This window comes from Arvicola amphibius, chromosome 11, assembly GCF_903992535.2.
Source record: "Arvicola amphibius chromosome 11, mArvAmp1.2, whole genome shotgun sequence".
Classification (NCBI taxonomy): Eukaryota; Metazoa; Chordata; class Mammalia; order Rodentia; family Cricetidae; genus Arvicola; species Arvicola amphibius.
The window spans coordinates 62,024,863-62,048,413 of NC_052057.2; the positions used below are offsets into that span (position 1 = coordinate 62,024,863).

At 49.3% G+C, this 23,551-nt stretch overlaps 1 protein-coding gene and 1 pseudogene across 1 annotated transcript in view; both read left to right on the forward strand.

Annotated features, from left to right (window-relative positions):
* Positions 1-23,551, forward strand: part of Znf704 (zinc finger protein 704) — a 199,651-nt gene that overhangs the window by 170,891 nt on the left and 5,209 nt on the right. The window contains 4 exon segments of the mRNA XM_042055945.1: positions 7,936-8,036; positions 14,310-14,577; positions 16,141-16,242; positions 22,869-22,966. Coding sequence (XP_041911879.1) covers positions 7,936-8,036; positions 14,310-14,577; positions 16,141-16,242; positions 22,869-22,966 — 569 coding nt within the window.
* LOC119826412 lies at positions 2,189-3,697 on the forward strand (annotated as a pseudogene).

A 23,551-nucleotide genomic window follows, 5' to 3' on the forward strand; every position in this document is an offset into this window, starting at 1 on the left:
TACTCGGTGTACATGGGTAGTGTCACCACCTGTCTGCTGCTGTGTATACTCAGTGTACACAGATGGTGTCAGCCACCTGTCTGCTGCTGTGTATACTCGGTGTACATGGATGGCGTCAGCTGCCTGTCTGCTGCTGTGTATACTCGGTGTACATGGATGGTGTCAGCCACCTATCTGCTGCTGTGTATACTCAGTGTACATGGATGGCGTCAGCTGCCTGTCTGCTGCTGTGTATACTCGGTGTACATGGGTGGTGTCAGCCACCTGTCAGCTGCTGTGTATACTCTGTGTACATGGGTGGTGTCAGCCACCTGTCTGCTGCTGTGATAAAACACCATGGCTAAGGCAGTTTATGGAAGAAAGAGTTTATTTGAGCTTCTAGCTCTAGAGAGTCATGATACTGAAGCAAAGGCAGGAGCAAGAAGCTGGGGGTTTACATCTTGAACCACAATCATAAAGCAGAGAGAGCACACTTGGAATGGCACCAGGCTGTCAAGACTCAGAATCCTTCCCCAGTGACATACTTCCTCCAGCAAAGCCACACCTCCTGAACCTGCCTAACTGCTCTATCAACTGGGGACCGAGTATCCAAACATCTGAGCCTGTGGGGGACATTTTCATTCTTACCACCACAGGGATTAATTTAATCCCCATTCCAACTTTAAGATTAACCTAAAGATTGGTATACTGAATACCTTTTTGCATGTGTATTATAGTTGGAATGGGAAGCCTCTCCCCCTCTACTAGACACTTCCCCAAGAAGCTCATGTCTTGACGGCTTGGTCTGAGTTAGATCCAGTCACCCAGAAGACTTTGTCTTTTCCCCTCCTTTTTCTTCTTTTTTCATGAGCTAATAGTGCTGCTCAAATCTGCATGGATGTGGAGCCTTCCACTCTGGTGTGGTTGAACCACGTCGGAGCCACACACGTGAAGACAATGAGCTCTTCCTCAGCAGCCACCAACTGTGGGTAGCTTCTCTGCAAGAGCTGAGGACCACTCGTGGTGGAGTCTTGATTGCTCTGTCTTGTGCGGGTCTGGTACAGCAGCGACAACAGCTCTTGACTTCATGGATGCAATTGTCTCATCATGTCTGTAGTCCTCCCCAGTCTCTGGCTCTTGCAGTCTTTCCCCTCCTGCTTCAGAGACGATCCCTGACTGGCATGGGGCGGAGTGTGATATAGATGCCCCATGTTGGACTGAGTGCCACAGACACTCCTCTGAACTTTGGCCCATTGTCAGTTTCTACACTGACTGCCATCATTGCACAAGTAAACTTCCTGAGGTCTGAGAGCTGCTCTCGTCTATGTGTATAGAATATGAACTTGGAAGGCAGACATAATTTTCAAATCCAATGCTTTAATACAGTATAATCCAAAGGTAAAGTAATTTAATACATGCTGAGGAACGAGAATAGGAAATTTTTGTTATACATGATTAAACCATTTCTATTTCTATGACATCAGAAAATTTTGCATACAGTAAGCACGCAGCTCATACCATAGTAGTCTGAAATAAGGTGTTTAGGTGTGTTTGTTGGCATTGGGTGGAATGACAGCTTGTGCAGTGCAGAGAGAGGATGTGTTGAGATCAAAGCCTACACTGAAGTTAGGTACTATAATACAGCACGGGTTTTGGGAGCACCAGAATCATTGTGCATTTGATATTCAATTAGTTTGGTCATCATGTGTTCAGAAACTATGTACTGGGCTGAAAAGGTGCTCAGTTGGTGAAACGCTTGAGAGGACTTTAGCTCGAACCCCCAGATGGAACTAAAGGTATAAAAACTAGGCTCGCCGGGCGGTGGTGGCGCACGCCTTTAATCCCAGCACTCGGGAGGCAGAGGCAGGCGGATCTCTGTGAGTTCGAGGCCAGCCTGGTCTACAAGAGCTAGTTCCAGGACAGGCTCTAAAAAAGCTACAAAGAAACCCTGTCTCGAAAAACCAAAAAAAAAAAAAAAAACACACAAAAAAAAAAACAAAAACTAGGCTCGTCGGGTCCTGGTCTCTGTCCCCGGAGCCAGCGGGAGCGGCGGGGCCGTATGGAGGGCTCCAGCAGCGTTGGCTTCCCTGGCTAGCAGCAGCAGAGCATGAGCTGGTCCATGGGCACCATGCCAAATCTTCATATGATGTACCAGCCTCCAGTTCCAGGGCCATGGAGGAGATGAGGTAGCCCTTAGGTTTGATTGGGGAAGTCCAGTTCAATGGATACGAAGTACAAGGATGATTTATTTCGGGAAGTACATGCAGTTCCATGAGGGCAAAGTGGACACCACCCCCAGCAAGCAGCAGCCTGGCAGCGATGAGTACCTGAGAGTGGCAGCTGCCACCATGCTCAGCCTGCACAAGGTGGACCTCTTGCACCGATTTAGGCTGATCCTGTTTTATGAAGTGGTAGAGAGCTCCCTCCGCTCACTGAGCAGCTCCAGCCTGAGTCTCTGCACTGCACCTTCAGCATGCTAGAGACGGTGGCCATCAACCTCTTCTGTTCCCCTGGAAAAGGAATTCCACAGCATCAAGACCTACACAGGCCCTTTGTTTACTATGTCAAGTCCACTTTGCTGGAGGAAGACATCCGAGCCATTCTGAGGTTCGTGGGCTACAAGCCTGAGTTGGGAGTCCCTCCAGGTGAAGATGGTCTCCTTTGAGCTCTTCCTGGCCAAGGTCAAGTGTGAGCAGATGCTGGGGATCCACTCGCAGGTGAAGGACAAGGGCTACTCAGCTGGATGTGGTGACTGAACGCAAGAGCAGCACAGAGGATGCGCACGGGTGCTCCGACGCTCTGCGGCGACGGGCTGAGAGCAGGGAACACCTGACCACGTCCATGGCTCGTGTGGCACTTCAGAAGTCAGCCAGTGAGCGGGCAGCCAAGGACTACTACAAGCCTCGAGTAACCAAACCCTCCAGGTCTGTGGATGCCTACGACAGCTACTGGGAGAACAGGAAGCTCCCCTCAAAGGCTTCACTGAGTCTGCGAAAGGAGCCCCTGGCCATGGATGTAGGGAATGACCTGAAGGATGAGATCATCTGCCCATCCCCCTCCTTGCTTACCATGTCCAGCGCCCCCCATGGTAGCCCTGATGACCTTCCATCCATCTCCCCCATCAACGGCCTTGGCCTGCTGCGCAGTACATACTTTTCCACTCAGGATGACGTGGACCTGTATACGCACTCAGAAACCCGGGCCGCCTATCGGAGGCAGGATGCTCTGCGGCCAGACGTATGGCTCATCAAAAACGATGCCCACCCCATCTACCACAAGCGTTCACCCCCTACCAAAGAGTCTGCCCTATCCAAGTGCCAAAACTGCGGCCTGTCCTGCAGCTCCGCCCTCTGCTACCGCTGTGACAGTACTGACCGCCAAGCCCAGCGCCTTGCCCAGCGCCTTTCCCAGCAAGGCATCTGCTCACAACAGCCTGGTCCATGGGGCAGCTATGCGAGAGAAAGAAGTATGTGGGTCAGACTCAGGGCCTTGACCGGCTGCCACCTGTCCACTCAAAGCCCAAGCCCTCCACCACAGCCACCTTCCGCTGTGGCTTTTGTAACCGTGTGGATGCCACCAATACCTGCACCCAGTGTTCAAAAGTCTCCTGTGACGCCTGCCTTGGCGCCTACCACTACGACCCGTGCTGCACAAGTTCATGCCCAACAACCAGCTGAACTACAAATCCACTCAGTTCTCCCATCTCGTGTACAGATAGGCCCCACTCCCATCTTCCGCTACAAGGGCTACACTGCCGATCTGGCTTGGTCCCATCCAGAGGTAGCAGAGCAGCATCAGAAGCTGGGACCTGAGCTTGACCACAGAAGCAGCCAGGGTCACTGCTCCTTCACACTCTCGGTCTGAGGGACAGGGTGGCACTTCCAGTCATTCATTACACTGACCTCTCCATTCCCTGCTCAGCTGGTTTGGGTTTGGGTTCTGGTTCATTTGAAAGAAGGTTTTTGTCTCTGGGACTATTGCCACATCTACCCCTCCCACTGCAAAGCCTGCTTGGACTGGGAAGGATCCTTTGGGTCACCTTCAAGTGCCCACCAGGAGTGGCAAGCTAGAGGCCTGCTGGCTTGTGAAATGAGCCCTCCTGTCATACCGGGCCTCTCTGATGGCTTGCCTCTTTTTCTGCTCCCCTGATACAAGCATCCCTAGGTAGATGTCCCCGTCCCCTACCTCCCCCAAACTGGTATCAAAGGGGAGCAAGTCCAGTATTAGCTGAATGCTATCTTGCCAGCTCCACTCAATCAGCCCACAGTGTTGGTGAGCTCTGCTCAGCAATTGGAAAGTGGACTCCACAGCAGGACTGATGTCCCTTCCTGTTTGCTCACCCCCCCCCCCACTGTACTGTATATACAGAGTTTGAGGTTATTTTTTAAATATTTTTTGAAAAAGAAAAAGAAAGCTAGGCTCAGTGGCTCTCATTGTAACCCCAGTGCTGCGGAGGTGAATACAGGCAGCTCCTGGTGCTTGCTGGCCAGCCAGCCTACTCTGCTTGGAAAGTCCTAAGTTAGTGAGAGATCTTGCATCAAAAGCTAAGGTGGGTGATACCTGAGTATCTTCACCCATGGCTGTCTCCTGGCCTCTACACGCATGTCTCCATATGCACACACCCATGTCCCCACACATGTAACAGGAGGAGCAGGCTGCTTGTCATCCAGGCTACCCGGCTCTCTTACACCCGAAATAATCACAGAAACTGTATTCATTTAAACACTGCCTGGCCCATTAGCTCTAACTTCTTATTGGCTAATTCTTACATCTTAATTTAATCCATTTCCATTAATCTGTGTATCGCCATGTGACTGTGGCTTACTGGCAAGATTCTAACCAGTGTCCATCTCAGGCAGGAGATTCATGGCGTCTGCCACTGAGCCCTTCTTCCCAGCATTCAGTTTTGTCTTCTCTGCCTACCTAAGTTCTGTCCTATCAACTAGGCCAAGGCAGGTTCTTTATTCAACCAATGAAAGCAACACATAAACAGAAGGACCTCCTACACCACACATACACACACACACACATACACACACACTAATACATGCACAAAAAAGAAGCTTCTTGCTATTGATAAACTATCCCAAATTGAGTTCTTTTGCATGTTGCTGCAAAGAGCTACAAAAATCTGAGTGTTTTAATTGTACTGAGGCTTTGTCTCCAGCAGTGGGCATGGCTCTGTAGGTAAAGACACTTGGCCACCCGAGCCTGAGGATGAGTTTGACTCCCAGGACCCTCATGGTAAAAGGAGAAAGCTGACCTCCATGTAAAAGGAGCAGCAGGCCACTTGGGCCACTTCCTGCCACCTGTTTAAGCTGTGACATTCCCAGGTCAAAAACAGGTACTGTGGGCTTACCCCACCCAGTCTAACATGGCGGAGCCGCTTGTGACTCAGAATCAGTTGTGCCTCTGAGCTGCAGAGCAGCCGGCTGCTCTGGATGTTGGCTCTACCTCTCTCCAATTTCAAAATGGAGGATGTACCATATCTGTTAGCTCTGGGGCCACCAGGTAGGAGCCACACTCAGCAGTTTAACTCTGAGACTGAGCATGCAGCACAGAAAATCTTTTCATCCAAGTTACAGCCAAATCTGTTATGCAGAGCACTGCACAGTCTGGAAACATCTCTCTGTATAGCGGCAGAAATCCGCCATGCTCTCCCGCTTGTCTAAGCCTGATTCTGCCATCTGCCCAGGTGCAGGTGGGGAGCGCTGAGCCATTGGCATGGTCTCAGAGTACTTTCTTCCCGATCCTAAGCGGGCACACAAACATCAAGTCTCATAAAAGCCATTGAAATGCTTTAAAGCCGGAGTTCGAACTGGCAGGACAACCCAGAAGGTGTGTTTTAAAACCGTGCAGCTTTTTCCTGCTAAGGCTGCTGAGTCAGGGAAATTTCTCTGCAGCATGCCACCAACAAACAGCAAAAAGCTGTGTTAAAAGTCTCTCTCTCTCCTTTTTAAGCCCTCTCAGGTTTTTAAGTGGATGGGCGCCAAACTGTAGTAAAAGGAGCAGCGGGCCGCTTCCCGCCACCTGACTCCCGGCCGCTTATACCCCAAAATAATCACAGAAACTGTATTCATTTAAACACTGCCTGGCCCATTATTTCTAGCCTCTTATTGACTAACTCTCACATCTTGATTAACCCATTTCCATTAAATCTCTGTAGTACCATGAGGCTGTGGCTTACCGGGAAAGATCCTAACCTACGTCCGTCTAGGGCCGGAGATTCATGGCATCTGCCTGACTCTGCTTCTTTCTCCCAGCATTCTGTTTGGTCTACTCCGCCTATCTAAGCTGCTATCCTATCAAAAGGCCAAGGCAGTTTCTTTATTTGACCAATGAAAGTAACATATAGACAGAAGACCCTCCTACATCACCTCCATAATCATCATGGCAGGAGCATGGCAGCATGCAGGCAGACATGGTGTTGAAGAGGTGGCTGAGAATCCTATATCTTGACCCATAAGCAGAGAGAGGCAGAGAAGACAAGGCCTGGTGTGGGCTTCTGAAACCTCAGATCCCATTCTCAGCAACACACTTCCTCTAACAAGTCCACACCTCCAGATTGTTCCTTAGTGACTAAGCATTCAAATAGATGATGCTATGGGAACCATTATCATCCAAACCACCATACCTTCATAAACATTCATTCCAGGGGAACTGGGGAATGTAGTCGTCTTAGGGTTTCTATTGCTGTGAAGAGACACCATGACCATGGCAACTCTTTTTTTGGGGGGGGGTTTTCTTTTTTTTTTTGGTTTTTCGAGACAGGGTTTCCCTGTAGTTTCTAGAGCCTGTCCTGGAGCTAGCTCTTGTAGACCAGGCTGGCCTCGAACTCAGAGATCCACCTGCCTCTGCCTCCCGAGTGTTGGGATCAAAGGCGTGCGCCACCACCGCCCGGCTGCAACTCTTACAAAGGACAATATTTCATTGGAGCTAGCTTGCAGTTCAGAGGTTTAAGTCCATTATCATCACGGTGGGAGCATGGCAGCATGCAGGAAGATGCAGCACTGGAGAAGGGGCTGAGAATTCCGCATCTAGATCAGCAAGCAGCAGGAAGAGAGACTGAGATACTGTCCTGGCTCGAACCTCTGCAACATCAAAGCCCACCCACAGTGACACCTCTCCTCCCACAAGGCCACACCTCCCATAGTGCCAGTCCCTTGTATCTACGGGACTATTTCCATTTGAGCTACTGCAGTAGGGCAATGGCAGAGCACTTGCCTAGCGTGTGCAAGCACCTGAGTCCTACCCCAAGCACTGCAAAAATTTAAAAATGCATTTCAAGGCACGTGGTGACAATAATTCCATAGCCCCTGCTGTAGTGAGTGGTTGCCTCTAAGCGGGTCGGCTGGTTCTGGCCCATGATGTCACTAAAGCACCATGGTCATCTGTAAGGGGCTCCATTACTGTTCCTGTTTTGTAATCAAGATCACTGTGGTTGACAGGACAAGTCCACTGGTGGCTCAGTCACTGTCCTGGGAGTTCTTGAAAATGCTAAGCCCTCATTGAAGAGCACTGTGTGATTGTGTGCTGGGGTGAAGGCTGGCTTCTGGAGCAGATTCCAACCCTGTTTCTTAGTTCACTGCAACTCTCTGTAACATGAAGACCCCTGTGACATCCATCCTGGGGGATTAAGTACATGCTCAGGACAGCACCTTACCCTACTAAGCACTTAGTTAATATTAGCCACTGCCAGGGTGGCCCCAATGCCCATGGGGACCTCGGGGAATGTGGTTAAAATCAGCAGCAAAGCTCGGTTCCCAGGAAGAAATGGAAGGAGTCTGAGCTTCTGAAGCTTGTCACCAGCGGGAAAGTCCCAGAGTGGAGAATTCTGTCATTAAGAACATGGCGCACTGTTAAGTTTCTGATGAAGGAGAAAAGGTCAGGGGGACAAGAGGGTGACTCTGGACGGGTTTGTGTGCATTGTGATGATGTTTCCTCCCCTTTCTGTAGAACTCCATGAAGGTGATGTTCAAATGCCTTTGGAAAAACTGTGGCAAGGTGCTGAACACGGCAGCAGGCATCCAGAAGCACATCCGGGCCATCCACCTCGGGTAAGGTAACCCGCTCCTCCCCTTGGAGTTGGGGCAGCCTCACAGCACGGCCCCAGCAGCCCAGCTCTCAGACAGTGTGCACTGCACTGTACCTCAGGCTCCTCCTGATTCCTGCAGTGGAGGGGACTCTGCTGATAGGCAGCCACAGAGTCTCCAGCCGCCCAGCCCCCCTCCCTAAACTCTTTCCTGGGTCATTGACTCAGGCCCTCACTTAAAATGACTACTCAAGTCTGTTACTTCTGGGGTCAAAGATGGGCTGTGCAAAGACACACAGCACCAGGGCTCCTCCCCTGGGGGCGGTGAGCACACTTCTGAGAGTCCTTGAGCCCCTGGTGTCTGCAAGATGAAACATCCAAGCGTTCATTGTTTTTGCAGTTCATGACTTAGAACCTCGAAAGCTACTGTCACTTTAAGAGAGTCTCTGAATGAACCATTCCCCACCCCCAAAGGCAAAAGGGAAAAAGTCATCACACCTTCAATGATAAAGCCAGATGTGGTGGTCAGACTCAGTCTGTTGCCCAGATGAGCCTGTTTTCTTCATAAGAACCTTCTACAGAGACACAGCTAGGGTGAGGAGCCCGCAGGCAGGCTTACAGCCGGCAGCCCTGGGGTTAACCCGCCGTGCTTTCCTCCTGGCTCTGTCTTGTCCAGGCATCTGGGCTTTAAAAGGGATGCCCCATGACCATCGTTGTCACCAGTGTGCAGAAGGCAAATGTCAGCATCTGAGTACATCTGAGTGAATGTGGAGAAATAAGAGTCACCTTATCAGAAGGGAGCACATGCAGGAAGTGCACGCTGTGGGAAAGTGGTGTAGGTGGACAGTAAGAGTTCCCAGGTTGCTGCAGCCCACGGCCCCGTCGGTGGCTGTACAGAGCAGCACAGAGCTGACCCCTAAGTCTTCAGGCAGATGTTTGGGACACACCAAAGCTTTGTAGAGCAGGATGCCCCTAAGGTCACCAAGCATCAGGAATGTGGCCAAGTGAGGCCAGGCTGTGTTACCCTAGCTGAAGCCTCTGCCTGCGTGTTCAGAAAATGTCACAGGACTGCAGCCCCCCTCCCCTGCCCCCTGGAGTGAGAAGTCCTGCACTGTCCGCCCCTAGATCTCACTGCATAGACTGGCAGAAATAGCTCAGAGCAATAGAACAGCTCAGGAATGGAACAGGCACTCATCCCTTGTCCCACTCTCTGAGATCCTCAGTGGCATGCCTGTCAGAAAGCCAAGCCCCACCTGACCTGATACGGCACAGAGACACGTCCCCAGATGTCAGCAGAGAACTTGCCAACAAGCCCTGCTAAACAGCCGCATGTACTCCGTGAATGTGTATTTAGAGACTGAGAGAGCATGCACAGTTTGCATTCCTAGTGGGGGCAGCATTCTTGGGTCAGCCATTTGTTGACTTCCTTAGGATCCTTTAACCAGCATGTTCTTACAGTCACCTCGGTGAATTGTAGTTCACCATCCAGCCATTGCCCAGGAAAGAACCTCCTGAAGGTTACAGGACCTCAAGCCCCCAGCCTGTGCTTTCTCAGACGTGAGGGACCCCAGCTTTCACCTTCCTCCACAAGTCCAGGTGTGCCACTGTTGAATACTGGGCGTGTTAGTAAGCAGTAGCCAGGGAGGCATGACAGCCCCGCCCAGAACCAACAGATCCTGCATCTGATGAAAGCTCAGACACACCATGCAGACTTAAAAAGTGCATGGTGTTCTCCTCTCTGTTTCTCAGCCTCTCCTCAGCTCCCAGTCTTCAGGGGCTGATCCTCTTCTGTCCCCCTGGAAAATTCATGATTTCCCTCAAGTCTGAGTGTCTATTAGTAGTACTTGGCAGCCAGCCGCAGCTCAGCCTGCCTGTGACTGGAAAGGAAGCAGGGACAGGAATAGAGCAGGCACTCATTACTTGTCCCCCTCTCTGGGGTCCTCAGTGGCATGCCTGTCAGAAAGCCAAGCCCCACCTGACCTGATACGGCACAGAGACACGTCCCCAGATGCCAGCGCTCTGAAGCTTAGAGGAAATGGAGCGGGGCTGTGAGAAACCACTGATCTGGCCATGCCAAAGGCTGGAGGAGAACACTTTATTTTAGGTCTATACAGGGATGACTCAAGGGGAAAGAAGTTTTCAGTTAGCCACCTCTGGCCATGCTGCCATGGGTGCCCATCGACTGAGGATGCCCCTTGCTCTGACTCCTGCCACGGGTGCCCGTGGACTGAGGATGCCCCTTGCTCTGACTCCTGCACGGGTGCCCGTGGACTAAGGGATGCCCCTTGCTCTGGCTGCTTCCATGAGTTCCCATGGACTGAGGGATACCCCTTGCTCTGACTGCTGCCACGGTTACCCATGGACTGAGGGATGCCCCTTGCTCTGGCTCCTGCCATAGGTGCCCATAGACTGAGGGATGCCCCTTGCTCTCAGCCATTCCAGAGAGTCAGGTTCTCGGGACTTAGTTCTTGGGAAATTTGCAAGGCTGGTAAATGTTGAGTCATAACAGTTACTTAGCTCAAAACTTTCTGTGAGAAAGCACAATTTTCTTCCACATAGAAAAGTTTAAAGGCCCTGGGTAATAGTCTCCTAGTGGGCGTGGCGAGGGAGGCTTTGGAGCTTTAGTTCCTGTGTTTATTTACTAAACACTCAGTAGCGAGCATAATCCATCATAAACAAAGAAGTGGTCCTGCATATCCTTATGTTTACTCCATCATAAATAAAGACGTGTTCTTGTGATCACATGTTATAAATTAAGACACCAAAACAAGGCATGAGACCGTGTTGGGCTGCCAGAATCACACTGAATGTTCACAGCCTGAAAAATCCAGTTCCAGAAAGTATGGTTCTAGCCACCGTGCCACAGCAGCCTGTGCATCCCTCACTCGTGCTGGATTCGGTAGGTGCCAGTCAGTGCCAAATAGGCTGATTGTATGTGGAGTGGCACAGAGATCAGCAGAAGACAGCCCTGGGTAGTCCTAGTGAGAAGGCAAAGGTTTTCAGAGCCCACAAACAGGGCTGCAGAGATAGCTCAGTGAAGGGTGTTCTGCATAAGCACTGATGCCAGGAAATCAGGGTCCCACTTGGGGTCTAAGTTTCATTATTAGAATAATTTAAAAACACACTCAGCTGGAAGCTTGAGGATAATATTAGAATTTAAAAGAACCCAGGACGGGCAAGTTGTGAATCTCAGCAGCTGCCTAGAGGAAGAATGGAGAAAAGAAGGATTAGAAAACAGAAATCCTGTCACTGAGTTAAGCTGGCATAGAGGACAGCCACCTGGGTGCGGGCAGCCACATAGGGATGAGGGGGCTCTGGAGGAAGTGTAAGAATGTACCGGAGAGAGCATACCTAGTTTCTACATCTAATGAATGAGACAGGGAAAAAAATAAGGAAAAGTCAAGATTCAGAAAGGTGGTCAGACCCAGCAGACCTTGGCTTGTAAGGACAACTCCCAGGAGGAATTCTGGGAAAGAAAGGTACAGTGTTTCATTAGAAGGCTGGGTGTGGTAGTGCATGCTTTCAACTCCAGAACTCAGGAGGCAGAGGCAGGCAGATCTCTATGAGTTTGAGGCCAGCCTGGTCTACATAGTGAATTCCAGGACAGCTGGGGCTATATAAAGAGACTTTCTAAAGTCTTTCTAAAAAAAGAAAAAAGGAAAAGGAAGGGAGGAAAGAAAAGAAAGAAAGGAAGAAAATCTTCAAAGGAATAATTATTCCATATATGTCCTAAACGTGGCTCAAAGTGAACCTTCCTTGCTCGGGGTGATTGTACCTTCCTAGGGGCTGGTTCCTGATTGACCAGCCTAACTTGAACTAGGTCCGCTCTCCACCCAGACTGAGGGTTTCATTCCCTCGACCAGAGGAAGTTCTTTTCTCTTAATGTGCTTTTCATGCTCTGTCAGTGAGGCCTGAGTTTGAATCTCAGTACACACATACACACAAAACCCCAAAAACAAAAAAGGAAAAAAGTTACCAAAATACAGCAAGACATTAACTCAAGGGACAAATTTACTTTGAAGGGAACATACAAGGCTAGCAGGTGAGCCCTGAGCCCCACCTTTGAGACGCGTGCATCTAGACTGTGGTTTCTCATCCCTCACCGCTACTGATGCACTTCAAGATTACAGATGGCAGCATCCACCTCCAGGCCTTTTCTCCCGCCGCTTCCCAACTTTTTCAACTTTCAGACAAAAACTATGGTGGTCTGCCGATATCTCGGTGGAGACCTCCAATTGCCATGCACCACGCCCCCGTGTCTGCGTTCGGTGCACTTTTACCCAGTTCGCGAGATTCGGGCAAGGGGCAGGAGGTTAAAATACACAGACACACACAGACAGAGAGACAACGACACGGGTCATCCTTGAATTCCCCAAGAATGCCCCCTTTATTGTGTTCAGGGGCAGATTATATAGAGATAGCCACGCCCCAGCCAAACCCACCAGAAACCACTCTCCTGCCATCAGGAACTCCTGAAGGTCTCGTGCTCAGAGCAGCTGTAGGCACTCAGATCAGGGGATTACAAGAAATTCAGGATCTGGGGTCTCACTGCTCCCAACAGTGGTCCTTTAAAAATAATGTCCATTTCCTAAAATTCCTAGAGGTTTGGTAACTTCCAGAATAAACTCCAGATCCCAGAGCCATCACCAAGGCTAAAGTGGCCCCACCTGAGTCTGCCTCCGCCTCCATTCCAGAGTCCCAGCCCTGCTGTGTTAGTTGCTTTTTCATCACTGTGAGGAGGCTCTGTGACCAGAGCAGTTCACAGAAGGAAGAGGCTCTTAGCTTACAGCTCCAGAGGGCTAGAGTCCGAAATGCAGAGGAAGGCAACAGAGCAGGTGGCCGGAGCGGGAAGCAGAGAGAGCAAGCAGGAAGTGGGTGAGGCTCTACACCCTCCAAGGCCTCTTCTGGTGATATACTTCTTCCACGAGCTGTACTTCCTAAAAGTTATATAACCTCTCCATATAGCACCACCAGCTGGGGAGCAACTCTTCAAATACATGAGCTTGTGGGGCATGTTTCTTAGCGAAGGGTCTGTGCTCCCTCCAAAACCCCAGCATGCAGGTGTCTGCTTGCCTGGGCAGCCTATGTAAAGCTCAGTACCCCCCACCACCACCACTAACCTTAATTAAGGACTCTCAAGTATTGCTTTATCTTTTTTATTGGGACTTAACAAAGCCTCTTACTAAATGGCTGTGTGTTAGGGATTTCTTGTCTGCCTCTACACTATAGAAGTTCCATCAAGCCTGGTGGTGGTGGCGGTGCACTCCTTTAATCTCAGCACTGACTCAGGAGGCAGAGACAGGCAGATCTCTGAGTTGGAGGCCAGCCTGGTCTACACACAGAGTTAGTTCCAGGACAGCCAGGGCTACACAAGGAAACTCTGTCTCGACAAACCAAAACCAAACAAAACAAAAACAAAAATTTCCATCAAAGCAGAGTCTATGTTTTGTTCCTGTTAGGAGGTGGACTGTTTTGTATGTAATATATTCACATAAATGATTCTCAGACAAGTAAATGGACGGATAGGCAGGAATGTGGATGAACGGTGGACGGATAGATAGGTAGGTGGATGAACGGGTGGATGGAGAGGTAGGTAGGTGGATGAACGGGTAGACAGACAGACAGACAGACAGACAGGTAGGTAGGTAGGTAGGTAGGTAGGTAGGTAGGTAGGAAGGAAGGTAGGTAGGTAGGTAGATTAGTGAATGAATAGGTAGGTAGGAGGATGAATGGGTAGATGGATTGGTGGGTGGGTGGATGGATGGATGGATGGATGGATGGATGGATGAGTGGGTGGGTGCGTAGGGAGGTGAATGGATGTATGGTAGAAAGATTGCTCTAAGAAGTCTTTCTCTGTTTTCTGTTTCTGTGGCATAATACCTGATGCCAAGTAAGTAGTGTATTTGGCTCATGGTTCTGGATGCTGAATCTATGGCATTAATGTAAACATCTAGATGTTCAGCATCTGGTGAATTTGATATGGTCAGACAAACCAAATCTACTCACTTCTCTTCTTTCGGAGCCACTAGTGCAATCACACCCGCATCCTCTTAACCTTTCCTAACACCATTAGCATAAGAGTTTGGAAGTCACGTTACTGGCAAACAGTGTTGGTGCTGGGTGCTGTTAAATAATAGCAGAAGCTGGTGAAGACCCCTCTTAAAGGGTATCTGAGTGCTGCAGGATAAATATGGCAGCTCCCAGGCCAACAGAGAGGAGAGTGTTCCAGGTCGAAGGAGTGGTCTGCCCAAGAGGGAGCAGATGGACAGATGGCTGAGCTTTGCCTTCTTCTCCCTAGGCGAGTTGGGGACTCTGACTACAGTGATGGAGAGGAGGACTTCTACTACACTGAGATCAAGCTCAACACGGACTCCATGTCTGAGGGCCTGAGCGGCCTGGCCCCGGTTTCACCCTCGCAGTCCCTGACCTCACCTCCCACGTTTCCTGTCCCAGACTGCAGCCGAACAGAAGCGCCTTGTGCCAAAACAGACCCCAAGCCGATGACCCCACTGAGCCGCTCAGCCCCCACCACCCTCTACCTCGTGCACACGGACCATGCTTACCAGGTAACGCTAGGGTCCTGTCCAGAGTAGTAGCCCCCCCACCCCGGCCTGGAACTGCAAGAGAACACAATAAAACACAGCACCATGCATGGCAACCAGTAATTTAGTTGGTTTTTCTATTTTTCAAGTCTTATTCATGATCTCAAGTCGTAAGTTGTGGATCATGCCTTTAATCCCAGCACTGAAGAGGCTGAGGCAGGAGGATCACCAGTTTGAAGCTTGCTAGGATGGTAGGGCACATTCATGGCCACCCTGGGCAACTTGGTGGTAAAGGGGAAAGCAGAGGGCTTAGGACGAACCTAGTCTCAGAGTGTGTGCTCCTTTGCCAGTCTTCAGCACCGCTGGGGGACAGTCAAGACCTCATTCACGTGGACCCTGGAGGTTGTTCTTGAACTCCGCAGAGCCAGCTGAAGGCCCAGTCCCTTAGGAGCTGTTAAAAGGGTAAAACTTCTTAGCCACGTAAAGCCCTCAGGTTGGTGACTGGCATAGCTTCCAAGCATCTGATATGTGAAAATTAAGCCAAAAATGGTGGCATGACCTCTGAGTTCGATGCCAGCCTGATTTACACTATTAAGTTCCAGGTCTTTCGGGGCTTTTTAGTGAGACCCTGTCTCAAAAGTAAAGTCGAGAGACCAGCAAGAGACAAGCCAGTGTATAAGGCTTGCCACGAGTCTAAGGAGTCGCTCAGTCCCCAGGACCTACATGGTATAAGGAGAGAACAATGTCTGGAAATGGTCTTCTGGCCATCCACATGCCACATACATGACCACAGGAAATACATTTCATTTAAAGGTGTCATTTGTTGTTTTGTTTTGTTTTTGAGAAAGTGTCCCTCAATATCCCTGGCTGTCCTGGAACTCACTAGAGTACACTGGCCTCGAACTCACAGAGATCCGCCTGCCTCTGCCTCCCAAGTGCTGGGGCTAAAATTGTGTGCCACCATGCCCGGCTAATTTAACATTTTTAATAAAAACTGAAGTGAATGAAAAGTTGAGCATTGCTTGGCAAGCTTTGGAGCAGTGACAGAGATCGTACTGCGTAGCTGGGGTTTCAGCATCTTTACGTGCTAAACCACGTCACTGGCCAAGTCTCCAAGCATGTTCAGAATATGCGGTTGTGCAGCAAATATCATTGTATCCATTTTCCCAGAACCAACCCTTAAATGTGAGATGTCTGATGGACAAAGCAATGAGAATTGTAATGTATATCACTATTTATAACTCACATGTACCCATTTCCAAATCTATTGTTCAGGTATTTATTTTCTAATTTGATAGTCAAGAATTACTTGCATATGTCCAAAAATTTGGTGATTAAATTTCAGAAACTGAGAGCCAAAAGCCATGTCCTATGCCTCAAGTAGACTGAGGCATATGTATAAGATTGCTTCTATAATGTATATGAAAGGCTTGTTTCTGGCTACTCTCTGGCCCTGTTTAGTCTCCGCCTGCTAACGTACATTATCAGAGCTGCCCTGCCTGTCCCCGTAGCCCAGCTTTGGTAATGAGGGCCAAGACCCTGGACAGTCAGTCTTTCCTACAGCCTTCTCTGCTTCCTGTCTCACAGGCCACGCCCCCGGTGACCATTCCTGGGTCTAAGTTCACCCCCAATGGCAGCAGTTTCAGCATTTCCTGGCAGTCTCCTCCGGTTACGTTCACCGGCATCCCCGTAAGTACCGAAGCATGGCGAGGTGAGCAGAGCCAAACAGACACTGAGGGAGCAAACTGTGGGACAGACACGAGAAAGATGGAGTTAGTGCCCAGAGCACCACCACGGGTTAGCCCTAGACTCTATGTAGTCGAGGGTGGCCTTTGACTGCTGCCCCCGCCCCATGAACGCTGGTATTATAGGTGCATGCCATCACATCTGTTTCCAGAGGCACATGCTTCCTTCTTTTTTAAAACTGCTTTAGTTTAGCTGGGCAGTGGTGGCGCACGCCTTTAATTCCAGCACTCGGGAGGCAGAGGCAGGCGGATCTCTGTGAGTTCGAGACCAGCCTGGTCTAAAGAGCTAGCTCCAGGACAGGCTCTAAAGCTGCAGAGAAACCCTGTCTCGAAAAACAAAAAAAAAAAACTACTTTAGTTTTCATTTTACCTGTATAAGTGTTTTGCTTGCTTGTATGTCTGTGCACCACATGCATGCAGTGCCTGTGGAGGCCAGAAGAAAGCGTCAGATCCCCTGGAACAGGAGTTACAGATGGATGTGAACCTGCATGTGGGTGCTGGGAATCAAACCCAGGTCCTCTCTGGAAGAGCAACCAGTGCTCTTAATGACTGAGCCGTGTCTCCAATCCCAGGTATAGTGTCCTGAATTGACACTTGTAGATTCATGGACAAGCTGTTGTAATTGAGGTGGGTGCAGCGTCTCTGGGAAAAGATGCTTTGACTGATACTTTAGGAAGCCAGAAGAGTATGTTGGCTGGTGATGCTGGGCTGCGCTTTGTGCATCTCCAAGGACTGTAGAGTGGACAGTTTGACCCACACTTCCTACAGAGGTTGTTTACCATCACAAATCCCTTCATAAGGCCGGGCGGTGGTGGCGCACGCCTTTAATCCCAGCACTCGGTAGGCAGAGGCAGGCGGATCTCTGAGTTCGAGGCCAGCCTGGTCTACAAGAGCTAGTTCCAGGCCAGGCTCTAAAAAAGCTGCAGAGAAACCCTGTCTCGAAAAACCAAAAAAAAAAAAAAAAAAAAAAAAAAAAAATCCCTTCATAAATCTTGTTAGTTTGAAATATTGTCTTGGAGGTATGCCATTTGAAGATCCAAAAGTTAAATAAATTAAAATCACTTTTTTATTTCAAAGCCTAAGCAAAAATAAAATAAAAGTAAATGAATGCTAAAAGTACAGCCCTATTTAGGTGCTAAATAAAAATTAACTCAATGTACTAAATGATCCTGCTAAATCAGTGTGGATTTACTTGGCTCCTAACAGTTCATTTTAAAATAATTCTGGATCCGACCTAGTTTTCACCGAGACTGACCTACGCTGTCGCCGTCTCCACAGCAGGTGTAACTTCTAATGCATCTCAGAACTAAGCTACCGACAGCAGATGTTAAAACTTTATTTTTTTTCTTCCCTACCTCACCCATCCCGCACTTACACAAGCCCCAGCAAAGTTCCAGAGGTTTCAGCTCCTAAGTGTGAATGAGTGGGCAAACCGCAGTGCTCTCCCCATAAATATTTACCAGACTCGACAAAGAGATTGCTGACATCAAATGGCCTCCTGCTGGCAACTCTTGGAGACTGGTGGCTTCCAGAAAATACTCCTGTGATTTCTTAAACACAACCATAAACAGGGAAGTCGCTGAATAGCAGTAGCCCCTGGCCTCTCTCAGGGAGTGACCGTGGACACTCTTGTGTTAGTTTTGTTTGTAGCACAGACATATGTCCACTCCTGTTCCTGCTGGATAAGAACCACTTTCTCTCAGGACTTCCCCTTGGGAGACATAAAAAGGCCCACAGTGCCTTGCCGTTTGCACTTTGCCATTAGCCCATCTGTGATGGTTAGTGCTGCCAACTTGACAGAATCTAGAATTACCTGGGAGGCAGGCCTCCAGGCATGCCTTTGGGAGATTATCTTGTGTTAATAGGAATGGGTAGACTGGGATAGTGGTGGTAGTGGTGGGGGAGGCAGGCAGGCAGGAAAGAACATAGAAAGAGAAATGGGAAGCTGGCCCGCCATGGTTGGCACCATTTCCTGGCTGAGAATCTAGACAGTATAAATGAAGGGAACTTGACAAGAGATGAGTGTGTATTCATCACTCCCTGCTTCCTGATTGTGGCCACGATGCATCCCTGCATCAAGTTCCCACTGCCTTGGCTTTCCCATCATAGTGGAGTGTGCCCTTGAACCATGGACCAGAATAAAGTCTTTCCAGGGTATTCGATTACAGCAGCAGAAAGGGGGGCTAAGATGCCTTCTTTGATAGCCTAACTGTTTAGTTACTTTCCCTATTGCAACAAAAGTAGACAAAAAGTCTACAACAAAAGTAACGTAAGGAAGGAAGGGTTTATGTGGTCTCACAGTCCACTATGGTGGCAGTGGGTGTGGCAGTGACTGGCCATGTTGTATCCACCGTGGTGGTGGTGGTGGTGGTGGGTGTGGCAGTGACTAGCTGTGTTGTGTCCTCCATGGTGGCAGTGGGTGTGGCAGTGACTGGCCGTATTGTGTCCTCCGTCGTGGCGGTGGGTGTGGCGGTGACTGGCCGGGTTGTGTCCACAGTCTGAAGCAGGGAGGTATGAAAGCTGGTGCTGCACTCACATCCAGTCTTTTTCCGGGCCCAGGCCACGGGGTAGGTTTTACCCACTCCCTGATGCCTTTCTGGAAGGCCGTCCCAGAAACACCCAGAGTGTGTGCTATAGGTGACACACAGTCGCACCTAGAGTGAAGCTGCAGACCCGCAGTAACAGCTCCTTAGCCTCTGCTTCAATGTAGGAAGAGTTTCCAGCCCTTGGCTGTTCATCTGGTGTGAAAATAAGGATAGAGTGAGAGAGGAGAGCCTCGGTTTCTTCACCGCTGCCGCGACAGTCCAAACTCTTGTTCTCCACCGAACTCTGGCCTCGTGCACCAGGCGGATGCTCACTGTGAAGCCACATTCCTCTTTCCAGTTGTTATTTTGATGCAGGATCTTACTTAATTGTTCAGGTTGAACTTAAACTCAACACTATAGCCCAGGCAAACGTTGAATTCGCTACCCTGCCTCGGGCTCCACCATGTGTAGCTTCTACTGGGCAGCTTTTAAATTAAACCGTCATACAGATCTCATTCTGGGTTTTAACCAGCTGTCTGTCCTCCCAGTTCCTAAATGTTTCTGCAGGATGGCAGCCAGGATTCCTTATGGTGTTTGTTTTTCAACAATGAATCTTTGAAGTCTTCTATGAACACTATAGCTGTCTCTACCTTCAGTCTCAGTCCTCCCCCTGAACTGGCCGTCTTTTGGTCCAGTGAGTTGTCAGTTAACACCCAGTGCTCAGCTTTTGGGAGCCACCACCCCAGGCCTGAAAGAATTCCTGGTTTCATTTACTTACTCACTTACATATTTATTGACAAAATATTTCATTTCTGTGTTAGTTTCCAGGGACATTCTAGCAGCGAGATTGCACTTACATGCACTATCTGTGTTAACTGGAAATTCTGCCTCCTGTGGCTATTTCTCATTTATTCTTTTCATTTTGTTTTGTGGTTTTATGTGGTTTACATAATTTTATATACATGTGTGTGTGCACGTGCATGCATATGCGTGAATACATGTGTGTGCACAAGGTGTGCAGAGTGGACACCAGTTGTTCTCCTCCGTCGTTCTGCACCTTCTTGTTCCAGGCAGGTCTCTACCTGGAGCTCACGTATCTAGTTAAACTGGCTGGTTAGTGAGCTCCGGGCATCTGCCTGCCCCACCTCTAGCACACGGCTACGGGTGCCGCTGTGTCCATTTTACAGGGTGCTGGCTTACACACTTTGGTCCTCATGATCACGCCACAGGCGCTCTAACAACTCCTGAGTCTCTCCCAGCCTCCGTCCCCGCTTCTGATTTATTCTTAGACCAGAGAGTTTCCAGTCTCTCTGGTTTGTAATCTGCTTGGCCAAGACTTAGGTAAACACTGCAGCAGTCAGACTTGCCGTTCCTATTTTAAGAGTGTGGTGTATTTTTAAAAGCTTTGCTGGCCTCTAGAAAGACAAGAGTGGAGCACAAATAGTGTGCCTTATGCTCCTACGCGCCCTATTGGTGCTTTCAAAGAGAAGAGTCGGAGCCTGCTGGCCTGTTGCCCCTGTGGGCGGGCGTTCTGAACAGTCCATCCCACAGCCTCAGGCGTGTCCGCTGGCTTCGTGCCAACCAGTGCTTACCCTAACCCCTAGGAAATAGGGAGCCAGGCAGAACCCAAGAACATGACTGAAGTTCCCTACTCTGAAATGGTTTCAGATAGCAACTCTCAAGTTTTTAAATTATAAAGCACATTAAGGATGAGTCTGTCTGAAAATTCCAAGCCCAGTGGTTTCTATGTTATAGACAGATGCCCCTAGGTGGTCACCCTAGGTCACAGGTGCCCCTCCTTCTGCATCTTTGAGCTCTGCTATTGAAGGGAGCCCTGAGGATGCTCCTAGAGGAAACAGAGCAACCCCAGGGTTTCAGGCTTCTGCTGACTTTTGTGCCAGCACTTCCCAGTGTATGGCCACGGAGACTTGTGCCCTTCGCCAGCCTGAGCTGGGGGTGTGTAGGAGGAGCAGGCCGTCCTTACCACTGCTTTCCTTCTCGTCTTGTCCTGGTGACTGGCCTCTACTCTTCACAGCTACAAAATGCCGTTTTCTGTTGTTTTGACTGAAAACTAAGACCTCTTGGTCCCTTCATCTCAAGCTACCACAACAAAACTGCAGACGGTAGGCAGTGTTATCAGCAGCCAGTTACATCCTGGAAGCCGCAAGTCCAACATCAGGCTGTTGACTGTTTACTTCTGGTTAGAGCTCTCCTTTTTGGAGACATCTGCCATTGGAGCTCTGTCTTCACTTGGCTTTTCCTCAGTGTCCAACAGTGAGAGAGAAGGGGCACATGCATGCCAGCCCTCTGGTATCTAGTTTTGTTGAGGGGCGTGTGTGCGTGCATGCATCTCTTCTTATAACAACACTGATCCTATTGGATCAGGGCCCTACACTATGGCCTCACCTTGATTCTTTGAAGGGTTTATCATTCAACACACCCAGACTGAGGATTTAAATTTTAGGAGAAGTGGGGAAGCCAGGCATGCTGGTATATACCTCTAGTCCCAGCATTTAAGAGATAAAGACAGAAAAATCAAGAGTTTACGGCCAACCTCAACCACATAGTAAATTTGAGACCAGCCTGAGCTACATGTTCCCAAAAGTGGGAGGAAGTGAGTAGAAATGGGGTAGTGTTGTAGTTCGGATATGAAGTGAGTGACATACCACACAGGCTCATGTGTACATCACTCGGTCCCCACCTGGTGATGTGTAGAATGTTGTGATACCTTGAGGAGGAGGAGGAGGAGGAGCCTAGCTGGAGGAAGTGGGTTGATGCTGGAGGCTCCTAAAGTTCATATCTGCTTCCAGCCTGGCCTACCTTGTAAACTCTGATACTGAGCAGGTCGTGCCCTCTCCCAGCATGGTGGACGAATCCCTGAACTGTGAGCCCAGATAAGCTTCTCCTTTGGGTTGTTTCTGTCACGTATTCTGTCCCAATCACAGGAACAGTAGCTAGTAGCTTGGGCTTTGTTTTTATTGCCTAGAGACAGGGTTGTAAACACTACTGAGAGATTATTCCAGTCACTATGAGAAAGAGAAGATCACAAGGAAATTTCTCTAAAACACATACAGAAAGGCACCATGTGATTGCTCCCACGTGAGGCACAGTTAAAATCCCTGGCTCTAGCATCCATGAACTCTGACCTCAAGCCAGGCACAGGACTTTTCTAAAGCAATCTCGTGTTGCTCAGCACAGTGCCTGGCTTGAGACTAGCGTGAGATGCTTACGCTTACTGCTGTTGTTACTGGGAACAACGGAGTCAGACTTCTTGTTTAGAAAGTGCTCCGTATAGCTCAGGTATCCTCACTACCTGGGAGACATTAGCTGTGATTTCAGACACTATTGTTTAGAGTTCTTTAAACTCACTGGAACTCATTATTTACTCAGTAAACATGTTGTGGTCACATAGCCTAATAATTGTATTCATTTATAAATAATAGCATCTAATACCATCCATAGTACTACAAAGTATATTTTATATACTTGGTAAAATATACTTCAAGGTAGACTTTTGAAAAAGTTTCAGGTACAAAACAAAGATTAAAATGTAGAGAGCAGGGCCAACGAGATGCCTGGGTGGGTAAAAACTTGAGGGCTGTCCCTGGACCCACGTGGAGGTGACAGCGGAGAATGGGCGATGCTGTGGTAGCCCTGGCCATGTTGGTGTTGAGGGTAGCAGTGTGGAACTGTGTGGAACTTGGAGCTGGAAAAGCTATTGTGTGCTCCGAACTTCATGTGCTTTTCCATGGGCATTTGGAAGATAATAATAATGAGAGAAGGCTGCCAGCAGGAGTGTGCGCGGCCTCCACCATGTGGGGTCTGGGACAGGGACACCAATCAGCAGCAGCATCCTTACCTGGTCAGCTTAGACTTTATTCCTCCAGCTCCAGAGCTCCCGCCTTGCCTGTTTAACTCCCGCAGCTGAGAATAAACAGTTTGTCTCCATGTTTTTTTGCACATGGACCCTTGCCCACACTACTGAGGCCCAGTAGGTGTGTGGGAGAGTCTGTCCTGTCAACCTGATTTTCCTTGTGTTCCCCAGGTGTCTCCAACACATCACCACCCAGTGGGCTCAGGAGAGCAGCGGCAGCACGCTCACACCGTCCTGTCCTCCCCGCCCAGAGGGACAGTCAGCCTAAGGTATGATTGCTTGACGCTGCAGACTTCACCTCAAGGAATTTCCTAGGAAATGGGAAAACAGCAAAAAGGAACCAAAACCTTCTGGTTCCATGACCCTTTGTAGTTTCTCCCAACCCATGAAGCATGCTTGCTTTCTTTCATTCCCATAGCTAGTAAAGAGCACTTCCATTTGTAGGTAATGGTGTTCGCTGTCCTGCACTAACTCTGTATGACATGAGTGACAGTTTATGGTTAGCATCTAGATCCAGGAGAGTCTCCTGGGAAGCCTCCAACCAGAGTTCAGAACACTGGAGAGGAAAGAAAGGCACACTGAAAATTTGGAAGAACAGTGTTGCTCCCTGCTGTTCCATGCTTTTTTTGTTTGTTTGTTTGTTTGTTTGTTTGTTTGTTTTGCAGGAGGCAGGGTATTTGGGGGAGCAGAAAAGTGTGTGTGTGTGTGTGTGTGTGTGTGTGTGTGTGTGTGTGTGCGTGCGTGCGCGCGCGCCCGTGTGTGGCTGCATGCTGATACATGTGAGTATGAATATATGCATGGTGCACCTGGGTGAGTCAGAAGACATTCAGGTGTTGGTCCTCCCACCTTACTTG